Source organism: Babylonia areolata, chromosome 1 (assembly GCF_041734735.1).
Source record: "Babylonia areolata isolate BAREFJ2019XMU chromosome 1, ASM4173473v1, whole genome shotgun sequence".
Taxonomy (NCBI): domain Eukaryota; kingdom Metazoa; phylum Mollusca; class Gastropoda; order Neogastropoda; family Buccinidae; genus Babylonia; species Babylonia areolata.
In genome coordinates this window covers 12990099-13002598 of record NC_134876.1, presented here as the reverse complement: position 1 = coordinate 13002598, position 12500 = coordinate 12990099, and the positions used below count along the sequence as shown (strand labels likewise).

The following is a 12500-nucleotide window of genomic DNA, read 5'->3' as shown; positions in this document are numbered from 1 at the left end:
GATTTCGTTTTGGTATTTCAGAAATTTCTCAGCATTACTATCGTTACAGGAAACATTCTGCATTTGATTTAATGTGTCCTTTGTGCAAAAATGAAAATGAAGATGAGCTGCATTTTGTTTCATAATGTCCTGCTTAGACTAGTTTGAGAGTATAACATATCCCACTTACTTTTTATAGATATCCAAATCAATTTCGTTTAAGTCTACTTCTCGCATCTGAAAAAGAAAGTGTTGTAAGGAATTTGTTAATATACTTGTACAAGGCATTACATCTCAGATCTGTTGCAGCTTAATGTTTTCTTCTCTCTCTTTTTTCTTCAGTGACTGTGCTTGTTTGTGTACTGTACCCCTTCATGAGGGGCAATGGCCTTTATATGAATAAAACATCCGAATCCGAATCTTCCCCCCCCCCAACCCCCCACCTCACTGACCCCAAATTCATGAAAGTAGACACACGTTATACCAAGTAGGCAAATGTTTACTAGCCATTGCATCCACACATGACAGATAACCTAGTCCTCAATGCGTTCTTTTTCTTGCAATGCCAATAATGACCAATTAAAAAAAATTTTGATCGCTACTGGTTGTTACTTGAGCATTGCCTTGATTGTCGTAGGACGTTAACAAGTATTTAATTCAGGAAAGTTGAGACCAAATCTATAATGTGTAAGAATGAACTGGACAGTATGATAACGGTAAGTGCGAGTTACCGACTGAAGAGAGTCAAAAGTATGTCCAGGTTGTTTGTTTGTGAATGCGGTGGTGTCAAATGATGTGTCTTCAGGGGGGGTACCCATTATGCTGCCGTCCCGTTATGCCGCCGACCCGCTATGCCGCTATCCCGCTTTATTCCCTTTCGCTTTTCATCACATGCGCGTGAAAAGTGATATATGACAGTAGCAGTTTTCACAAATGACGTATATTATGATGTAAACACTGAATGACACTAAAACTCGCCATTTAGAGGCGGGCTCGTGCAAATGCAAACTAAATGATAAAAAATATGTATTCAGGACGAATGTAATACTTTCAATTTTCTACATTTTTAATGAGAAACAAAACCTTTAACAAGCAAAAAGAAAAAAGTGTGCTAGAAACGAATTTTAAAGGAAAGTTTCTTGTACAGATCATTTCTCCACTAGTATCTATAGCCCAAAACAAGGAAATGGCGGAAACAATCTTCCAATGTACTGCAAATGTAAAATGCCCTGGTACCGAAAGGGAATAAAATCATATTACCGCAAACCCATTGTCAAACAATCTCTCTCTCTCTCTCTCTCTCTCTCTCTCTCTCACACACACACACACACACACACACACACACATACATACACACAGACACATACCCAATCACACTCAAAAAGAAATAAAAGATCATAACAACCAATGTTTGTCACAAACAAACTTTTTTGTGACAAAAGACAATCCGTAAACGGGTCGGCACAACGGGTCGGCGGCATAGCGGGTCGGCGGCACAACGATACGCTCCCGTCTTCAGTAGCAAAACGTCTTTTATTTTTAATTTTAGATTCAGGACTGGCAACTATTAGCATCTATATTTTTCAACCTTCAGCATTCCAGACATTGACACATACCCTGGAACTGTTTTTTTTTTCGCGCACCTTGCATAAGTAATTACCGTTCCCTTTTCTGATGCGAATCAAACAAAACGCTCCACAACATAATGTACTTGGTTCCGACAAGCTTTGGGGAGACAGGTTAGTCTGTGGTTTGAGAGGGTGTGTGGCTGTGTCACCGTTAATGACGTGGTGTTGCTGTCACGTTGATAGGCGGCCTGTCTTTTTTTCCATCTATATTCCTTCGTCCATTGCCCGCACTCGTACCTTTGGGTGGGCTGTTACGTTTAAGGCAGCCGTATCCCGTTTTCTGGAGTGTGTATACTGGGTATATTATGTTCGTGTTTATGTGCGCATTTGATCTATAGCACCTGAATGGGTTTGATTTTCACACTGTAATGGCCATGTGTTGTGTTGCAAACACACACACACACACACACACACACATTCGACATGCATGGGTATGAGTATGTTTTTCCTTTCACAAATATGAACATAATCACAACAGTCCGAAATGTGCATCTGTTTATTTGCATCAGAAATTTCCCTTTCAACAAAGTTGATAACAATTAACAATAACATATAACAAGGAAAAGGCACTGTGGTATTATGTTGTCATATGTGCTGTGCCCATATGGTTCGAAGTTCTTCACTTGCATTCACATCATGGCGACTTGGGTGCAATTGTCTGCGTGGCTGACATTTAACACCCGCATGCATACAGCCTGTCCTGGCATGCCATTACAGCACAGGCACATTCTCAGTTTATCTTTCAGAACGCTTCGATTTAAGCTTTAAAAAATTTTTTAAAAAAAAAACACTTTGGCTTTTAAGGTAAAAGTGGATAAAATCATCAATAATCATAACAGTGCCTGCTGTCGTGCCGTGCCGTGCAATGATATATGATAAACAGCTGTCTGAACGCCCCAAAATTATCACATCAGTCTAACAAGCAGCACGGTAAAAACATACAGCAACCACAGTTCTATTGAATGGAGCTTTTCAACGTGGCGTCATGACATTCTGACGACAGAATTTCGGTCATTGAGGTGTACAGGCACAGAACGTACTGAAATAAATATCGTACGAAATTGCCTCATACTAGAGAGAATTAATCAATCTATTGCTGAAATGTTCTGACACAGCCGAACGATGACACAGTTGTGTGTGTGTGTGTGTGTGTGTGTGTGTGTGAATCGCTCTATGATTTTCTGACAAAACAAAATTAACGGTCAATAAAAAAGGCAGTTTAATATGTTTTCGAAGAGTCAGCGTACATCGGTGTTACCTTTGAATTACTTCTTTTTATTTTATTTTTTTTTTAGACTGCAAAAAAAGTATATCTGCATCTATTCAATCACGTTTGAACTGATCCACTTCGTTTCCAATAACAGGTTTTTTTAAAAACAGACGCCGTCATGATAGTCGGCGTTGGTAATGTGTGACCAGCGGGAATGATCCAAGTCGACTGGCCGCGTTAGCACTAACTTTCGCTCTTTGCGATTGAGTGTTCTCGGTTGAATTCAAATAGATCTAAATCTAGATCTAGATGTACGTTCCACTTATCCATTTATGTCGTGACCATACTGGCCCTTGGCTTATATAATTCATAAATATTCTTCTTCAGTTTAAAGTCTTTCCACTTGTAGTGATATTAGATATTATATCATAAATATTCATAAATATTCTTCAGTTTAGAAACGCTAGGACTAACGTTACTTCTCGATGTTCTATATTCCACCCATTCTCGTTCAGGTCTATCACTCTGCTGTCTGCTGACTCTCATTATAAATATTACACAGTTTAGTGAAGCTAACGTTTGGGGGACAGAAAAGAAATGAGAAACGAAAAGTGCACAGTTAACGACGTCGACACCACTGAAATGGCAGCCAAAGGGACGTTACTCTTTTATGTGTTCACGACCTCTGAAGGCTGCACACAGTCGTTACTCACTCAGCCCCCGGCATTGGAAACGTTAACGAGCTTCCATTTCAAAGTCTGTCTACTTTGTTTAATGAGCCTTATGAGGTGACACAATGGTATGGATGGAGTCCTTTTAACAGTGTGTCCTTTCTGGTAATTTCAGTCAGATCTTGGGCTTCAGAACGAATGTTTTAAGTTACGCCAGGTCATTACTTTTTGTCCACCTCGGGGCGCCGGTAATGGCGTTGCAGTTTAACGGCTGTGTTTCCGATTGGCACTGGTCATGTGGAAGCGTGCGACCCTTGTCCAAGACCTGATCACGTGCTTGTTCTATTTGCTCCCATGAAACAGTGTGATCACGGTATGGGAGCAAGTGGCTTCCAACAGACACATTAGGGTACTCAGAAAAAAGGGGCCAGCGGAATGGCGAAGTCTGTCAGAGCGTGTGACATGCCGCACTGGATGGACAAGAGGAAAGTATCTACCATCACGCTGGAAGATGGCATATCGCTTTGTACCACCACTACCCTATCGGTCTGAAGTAGTTTAGTTCGGAACGAGCAGATGAAAAGATGTAGTGTCCGCTGTATCCGGCTACCCAAATAGCGATGTTCGAACACAAACGCCAGTGCTATTTCGCATGGTGTGTACTATTCTCCCCTATTACTTTGAAACTTTTGTTTGTTTTTTGTTTTGTTTTTTGTTTGTTTTTTGTTTTGTATTTTGTTTGCTTGATGACAATAGGTTGTCAGCATTTCGAAAGAGCTGTATGTTCTTTGAGTTTCAAAGAGGCCCACACGAGAAAACACATACACAGAATAAGTCCGTGGAAGCCTACAGAAAATCATAATTCATTTTGTGGGTATCTTCACTTGGTTCTTTTAAGATTTAGCTGCTTGGTCATCGTATGTCTTCAGTAACTTGTCTTTCATTATGAGAATATATCACCTCGCGTGTATGTTACAAAGCTGAGAGTCAGTGGGGGAAAAAGCGTTATGAAAATACACGAAAGCCTCCAATATCAGGATACACAGTGATTACTATCAGCCTGGACCTGTCTTTCCAGATCAATGATTCCAAATCACAGAACAGCTGAACGCATTAGGGCATGGCACACACACACTTCTTTTTCTTTCTTTTTTTTTTTTTTTTTTATTAAAGCGATATTAAAAAGTTCATTGGACGGATATCAAGGTTCCAGTAATCATGAATGTAATGGTTATCGAAAATGTTTCCTATGTACAATTCACGATTGGAGATTAAAAAAAGACACACATACTTGCTCAAAGTGATAACCTATTTCTGAGTCATAATTATGCAGAAAGGCATGATCCACGTTTAAAAGAACAGTCTTAAAAAAAAAAGCAACCAGAAGTAGTTCCCTCAAAAAAAGACAGAAAAAAAATGATTCCACCACAGCTGATATCCACAGTAATGGAACCCTGCTTCAGGGTGAACAGGCGTCCAGGAGGCAGACAGAGAATGTTGCAACACTGGACGGTTCCTTTTCCAGAGAGTGACAGATGTAATCAACTAACAACAACCTGTGTCTATAACGACAGTACCAACAGCTCTTACACTAACACTTCATCCACGCATAAGTGTCACTTACCCAGTCATGATTGAAATCAAGGTTGTTAAAATAATGAATCAGAATATTATTTTCATTCGATAAGATGTTGGCACACAGTAACTATTTCCAGATTAACCAAGACTACATATTTTAATTTGATATACACGCAACTGTCAAGAGAAATGCGAAAATAAAAAATTCGAAACTATGAAGGTACTATTTTCTGCGCTATCCAAAACTTAGTTGAATGTGATTACGTTAAAACAGGAACTGGCTTTCGGTTTCAAATAGTCACAGTAATTCAAATTGCAAATACAGCACTATTATCACAGAAACACATATGTAAATTATAGCACAATAGTCAGTTTCAAGTTGCTCCAAACACCTGTACGTAGTACGTAGTATACAAAAAATATGTGGTATCGTTGAATAACTTTTTGAATAAACGTGTTTTCAGCCACTTGCAGAGTGAACTTCACTGTAACTGCATTTCATTTAGCGTCTCACCACTACGGTAACGCGAAGCACACAAAGTGGGCTGGTGGTCACTTCAAGCGGAAGACCTCAGAGTCTTCATAGTCATCGTCGAAGTGGCTGGAGGGACGGTGGCTGAGGGTGGAGGTGGCTCCCCCATAGCCGGGGAACTCACGGCTGTCATGGTGCAGTGCTGTGAAGTCAACCTCCTCTTCCTCAGGGATCTGCTGGCGCTGTCTGCTGCTCCACGAGTGGTATGGCCGTGGCTCCACAGTGACCGGAGCCAGAAAGTGCCTGGAGGTGGGTCCGCTGGAGGAGTGAGGCAACGCGGCCGCTGTCGCTCCGGCCATCTGCTCTCTCTCTTCTTCTTCCTCTTCCTCCTTCTTTTCTTTCGCTTCCACCACGAGGTTCTTGAACTGGCGCTGGCCACCTCCCAGTTTGGCGAATGCGCGGCGCCATCTTTTCTGGGCCTGTGTGGACCTCTTGATGATGTGCTCTTTATAGTGGCTGTCTCTGGCCATCTTGACGATGGTGTGCAGGGACTTGCGCTCAAAGTTGCTGAAGTTCTTTTTCATGCCAGCTTCCAGTTCCACGGGACTGTTCTCGGAGGTGCTTTCTGTTCTGATCTGGTTGGCCAGCTTTTCAAAGTTCCTCATGAAGGCTCGGCTCAAGGTCACCTCCCTCCTAATTCGCTGACCTCGCGCGTTCAGTTTGCTCACTAACCCTGAGGTCGATTTTTTGCGTCCCGTAGTACCCGGGGGTGTTTTCAGGTCATCGTCGTCGTCATAGTCAGCTTCGGGTTCTGGGGTGCTGGGCCTGATAGCCTGCATCTCTCGGACAAGGTTGATGGTCTCTTCCACCGTGGGCTGTGTCTCCTGCGGTTTCTGCATGCCCAGCACCTGCCGTGTCAGCCTCTTGAACTTGATCTCCGTGATGGAGATGATGTGCAGCATGGTGGAATATCTGTTGGAGGCAAACAGTCCAAAGACACACGTTGGTATTTTCACGACAATGGAAATACGGTTAATGAAGGACATGACATTACTGTCAGTACATGTGATTTGTCATCTATACGTATCCAAAGCGTTTTCTTTCAAGCTTTACTTCCTAATGAAGCCACAATGCCACTGACACATAATATGACAGGTCTAATTTGTTCTTGCTAACGTCACATGGCACCCGATCTTTACCATCAAGAACACATCATGCTGCATGATAAACATAACTGGCATAGAAACAACAAATGCACGGCGACATAAGGTCAGAAAATACAAATAATATATTTGCGTGTAGGATGACTGATATAAATTAGCAGTTGTTGCCAAAATTTAAATAAAATCCTGCTCACAAAATGGCAAAACAGGTCAAGCTATTAAACACAGAACTCTTCGACGCCAGACCACAAACGCAGAGTTAACAAAAATGTTGACGCAAAAGTTCAACTCCTAATATGATGATGAGATGACTTTGGCATAAAACGTACGCCACCCCTCCCCTATCCCGCTCCCGAACACCCCATTCCTACTTCTCTGTTCCCATACAGGCAGTACTTCTACGATGATAAGATGACGATGACGTTAAACGGCATCCCTTCCCATTCCCGCTCTATGGAGTCAGCAGGCCTACTTCCACCCCTAGCATGATGTGGAGGTCACGATGACCGACAGCTGATACCGACACGTCCTCCTACTACCACAGCCCCTTTTCCCCCCGTCCCCTCCCCCCCCCCCCCCCCAAACCCCCATCTCACGACCCACAACCTCCCCCCCTCCTCCCTAACCCCCACACCCCGACCCACAGCCCCCCATCCCACACTACCCCCACTCTCACCTGTGAAACATCATGGCCAGGAACTGCAGAGTGAGCATGATGCCGAAGACCAGGGTGAAGGCCACGGAGATGGGCTCGATCTTCTCCCCGGTGAAGCTGTTGTTGCGGCCGCAGGGGATCTTGATGGACAGGTTGGTGGTGTTCTCCGAGATGATCTGCAGGCTGCTGATGAGCACCACGAAGAGGGTGTTGGCCAGCAGGAAGGCCAGGCTAACCTTGTTGCGCAGCTCCACCAGCTCCGCCTTCATGGCCTTCTCGTGGTTCTCGTCCTTGTCCAGCGGGTACAGGTACTGGCCGATGAACTTGTTCCAGAACTCCCTCTGCCAGGCCAAACCGTGCCCAGCAAGGCAACAAGTCATCCCTCTCTCTTCTTTGTTTGTCTGTCTGTCTGTATATCTAGCTATCTATCTGTTTGTCTGTCTATCTATCTATTTATCTATCTGCCTGTCTGTCCGTCTGTCCATCTATCTGTCTACTCTTATCTTTTATTCATTTACTTACTTCATCTCTTTACTTATTTCATATTCATTTATTTATTCATTTATGATAAAAATATGCATATCAGGCCTGTGAATACAGTATCTTTAAAGGCAAAGAAAGCAAGGTATAACTGAAAAGGACAAAGACTTGGTTGCTTTTATCTCCTTATCATACATGCACGCACACACACGCACACACAAGCACGCACACACACGCACACACGATCAACTTTTTTTTTAGTTCGCACACACTGGTCACAAGGTGCTGCCTCACCTCATCAGTTTCCATCAGTTCTTTGGGTCCATCCCCAACGTCCACGTCCTCTGACCACAAAGGATTGAGCAGTTCGTCACGGGCTGGCTTCACGAAAGCTGGATTCTCTGTCACAGGAACAACAACTTGGGTTTTCGGGCAGGAAAGGAAAATATGTTACACAACCTAAGTCCTCTTCTGACGGTTCGTTCAGTCAAGATGGGGGACTGAGGTCATTTGGGAAAAATAAGAAAAAAAGTTTATTTTTTATGTCTTGGTTTCGCTCCTTACACATTCCGTCTTCTTGTTCTTTCGTGGGCTGTAACTCCCATCTCCACTCTCGTTTCTACAGCGGGCTTCTGCGAGTATGACTGTCTTGACGCCGACGTTTTTCTGTGGTGGTACACGCTGGTCATGTTCATCTTTCCATAAACCGTCAAACGCTGAAGCAGATCGCGGAATCAAAAGTGCCAGTGTTTCATCTTCTTCAGGCATGTGCACTGTAGCAGGTGTCGACCAAAAAGATCCACTCTTAACTTAAGCAGGCACTACAGGGATTCGTAAACCAGACCTGAGTGATCGCAGGGATTGTGGTGGTTTTGTTTGTTTGTTTGTTTGTTTGTTTGTTTGTTTTACTATGCCTCTTTATCTTCCTCATGCTCGATGTTGACGTTTAGAGTTGAGAAAGAAAAGTTGGGAGTGTTTCCAACACATGAATGCCAATGTAGGTGATGTGGTCGAAATGAGTATCTCATTCAAAGGACAGAAGGGGGCGGAACATATTCACTACTGAACCGGCTGACACTCAAAGTTGACAGACAATATGTTCGCCAGATGAACAGTTTTCGTGTTACCACCCGAGGACAGATTTCTCGCAAAGTCGTCAATCAGTCAAGTAAACTACGCAGGCGGTGTTTGAAATGAGAGAGATGCAGAACGCGTGTTGTTCATCTGTTTCTTTGTTGTTGTTTTTCTCTGCCTGTCTGTTAGTCTGTCTGGGTGAGTAAATGAGTGAGTGAGTGGGTGTGTGTGTGTGACACAGAGAGAGAGAGAGTCACACACATACACACACGCGCGCGCGCACGCATCGCGCACATACACAACACACACACACACACACACACACACACACACACACACACACCTCTCTGGACAGCTCCCTCAAAGGGGCCGGGGTCGGCAGAGAACTGGTTGGGGGCGGGGAGGGTCGGGGTGGCGGGTGGAGTGTCCTCGGGTAGTTCACTGACTGCCCGCAGACTGTCCCCCAACCCTGACGTCACGGTCAACTCCGTCATCTTGCTGTCAGCACCTGCCCACCACACACCACGACATCCAGTCAAAAGGTGTGTTCACGAACGCAGTAAAAGAATAAAAGATAATAAAAATGAGCTACAAATCACAAATTAACCACCCCTTCCCTGCTAAGTCCAATCTTTTGATGCACGCATGTCCATTTAATCTCTTTTATTATTCTGATTCTGATTCAGCCACCTACGCACACACTCATATTTTAGGAAAGCCTTTACTTTATGTAGTTGTCTGTGTATTTCATGTGTTTTATGATATTATCAATTCAAAGTAGTTGTCTACGTGTTTCATATGTTTAAGGACATCATTAACTGAAAGTAGTTGGCTGTGTATTTCACAGGTATGATCACGAGTCGTGCGAAGTGAGTTGTGACCAGAATGAAGAGGTGTGTAAGTTTTGGACGTTGTTTGTGGATGCGGTGTGCGGGATGGGCGGGGTGGGAGATCAGGCTTGGTGTTCTCCCCACCCTCACCCCCACACACACACTCACATTCATCCATCCACTAACTCCAACAACCACCCACCCACTCCTACCCTCCATGCCCACCTACCCCCAAACCTAACCCTTTCACACACACACACTCACACACACCACAAACACACACGCACCACACAACACACGCACACACACACACACAAACACACAACGCACAACACACAAACACACGCCACACACACACGCGCACCACACAACACACACACACACACACACACACACACGCGCGCGCACGCACGCACCACACAACACACACACACACACATACACACACACGCATGCACGCACCACACAACACACACACACACACACACACATACACACACACACACACCGCCATCTTCCTCACCTCGATGCTCTTCATGATGGTCTCAAACCTGGCGTCGTTGGGCGCGTTGCCCTCTTTGGGGCAGCACATGCAACGGAACAGGTTGCCAAAGGAGAAGGCGTAATCAGACACCACGGTCTTGGTGTCGGCCAGCTTGCTGAGGGCTTCCTTGATGAAGTTGGAGCTGTCTGCCTTCTTGGGCGCCGTCTGGGGGGCCTGCTGGTTGGGGGGCGGCGGGGCTGCCGACTTCACCTGTTGACCCACACTCACATGTTTAGAAATTCACACACACACACACACACACACACACACACACACACACAAAGAGCCCGACCCACTGAACCCCAACCTTATGCCCGCAGCTACAACTCAACCCCCACAACCCTATCTCAACCCTAACAATTCAACCCCTACAACCTCCACCCAAACACCCCTTTCAACCTCCCCAAACTACACACCTCTATCAATCCAACCCCAGCTACAGCTCCAGCCCAACCCATCCGACCAAAACCACACACCCCTTTACCCAAACCCACACACGGCCCCAACTCAACCCAGCTCGCACAAACCCAATCCAACCTCCACCAGTGTAGCTCCATGCAACCCCAGCCCAACACCCAAACCAGAACTCCACACCCTTTCACCCCAACCCCCACCCGGCCCCAACTCAGCCCAACCCGCACAAACCCATTCCAACTTTCACCAATATAGCCCCATATAACCCCAGCCTAACCCCCAAAACCAAAACTACACACCCCTTCATTCAAACCCCAACCCAACTGAACCCGCTCATACCCATCCCAACCCCCTACAACCCAAGCCAAACTGCCCAACAAAAAAGTACACACCTCTTCACCCAGTCCCCACACAACCCAAAGCCAACCCAACCAGCACAAGCATATCCCAACCTTCACCAATACAATCCCCCTACAACCCGGGCCCAACACCCAACCCAAACTACATACCACGTCACCCCACACAACCCCCAACCCAACCCAACCTGCACAAATCCATACCAACCTCCACCAATATAGCCTTATACAACCGCAGCCCAGCCCCCAAACCAAACAGCACACCCCTTCACCCCAACCCCCCGCACAGCCCCAACCCAGCCCAGCTCGCACAAACCCATTCCAACCTCCACCAATATATTCCCACACCACTCCAGTCCAACTCCCAAACCAAAACTACACACCCTTTCACCCAACCCCCAACCCACCCCCAACCCTGCACAAGCCCATCCCAACCCTCTACAACCCCAACCCATCCCACCGACCCAAACTACACACCCCTTCTCAACCCCCCCCCCCCACACACACACCCACACACACCTCTCCTCCCCCCCGCCCCCCCCCCACAAACACACAACCCCAACCTAAAACCAACCTCGTACAAGCCCCAAGACAGCCAACACCAGCAATCCGCCCCGCTAAGCCTCACCTCGCGCGTTCCCCAGGACACGTTGTCCAGGTTGGCCAGGGAGTAGATGAGCAGCAGCATGGACATGGAGGGGATGGACAGGAAGTAGAGGCAGCCGTGCAGCAGGGCCGTGCACTCCATGGGGTGGAGGAGGGCGGTGATGACGAACACCCCCGCCACCCCCAGCAGGAAGGAGGTGGACACGGAGCAGAAGCCGTTCTCTGCCGCCCCGCGGATGATGCCCACCAGCACCAGCATCATGATGATCGTGTACAGGATGGACAGCACGCCCGCGTAGGCTAGCTGTGGGGAGACACGGGGCTGGATGGTCATTGTCTCCTCACTGTGATGGTCATCTTCATCATCGTCATCGTTATCTTCATCGTTATTACCATCATCGACATCATCATCATCATCAATCACAATTTCCACCAAGATCGAAGCAACAGCAGCAGTAGCAGCAGCAGCAGCTTCAACTCAACATCAGCATGGTCAGGATTTACTTTGACCATGTTTGTATAATCCGATAAGTTTGTTGTTGTTGTTGTTGTTGTTGTTTTATGAACAGCGAACTATACGTGACATTACGGTAACGTTCATCACAGTACAGAACAAAAAAAATGTCATGTACAATACACTACCGTTAAGCACAGCATAATACAGTTCAGTACACTACAATACAGCAGAGCACACTCTGCACACCACTGTACAAAACAGGTAACTCAGTCTCTAAGTTTATCGGTTCAATGATGAGTTTAAGCGAACATGAAGATGTACCACTGTATAGGTTTCGTGCGACAATCCTCCACACAACATACACCCCATGTGAACCCAACATC

The 12500-nt window shown here is 45.8% G+C and overlaps 1 protein-coding gene across 1 annotated transcript in view; it reads right to left on the bottom strand.

Annotated features, from left to right (window-relative positions):
• Window positions 1-2088: 2088 nt before the first annotated feature.
• LOC143292456 (chitin synthase chs-2-like) overlaps window positions 2089-12500 on the bottom strand; it is a 27615-nt gene continuing 17203 nt past the window's right edge. Inside the window, exons 16-21 of the mRNA XM_076602750.1 lie at window positions 11683-11964; window positions 10264-10494; window positions 9254-9455; window positions 8131-8237; window positions 7378-7697; window positions 2089-6510 (exon numbers count right to left, since the gene is read on the bottom strand). Coding sequence (XP_076458865.1) covers window positions 5619-6510; window positions 7378-7697; window positions 8131-8237; window positions 9254-9455; window positions 10264-10494; window positions 11683-11964 — 2034 coding nt within the window. The 3' untranslated portion in view covers window positions 2089-5618. The remainder of the gene's footprint in view (window positions 6511-7377; window positions 7698-8130; window positions 8238-9253; window positions 9456-10263; window positions 10495-11682; window positions 11965-12500) is intronic.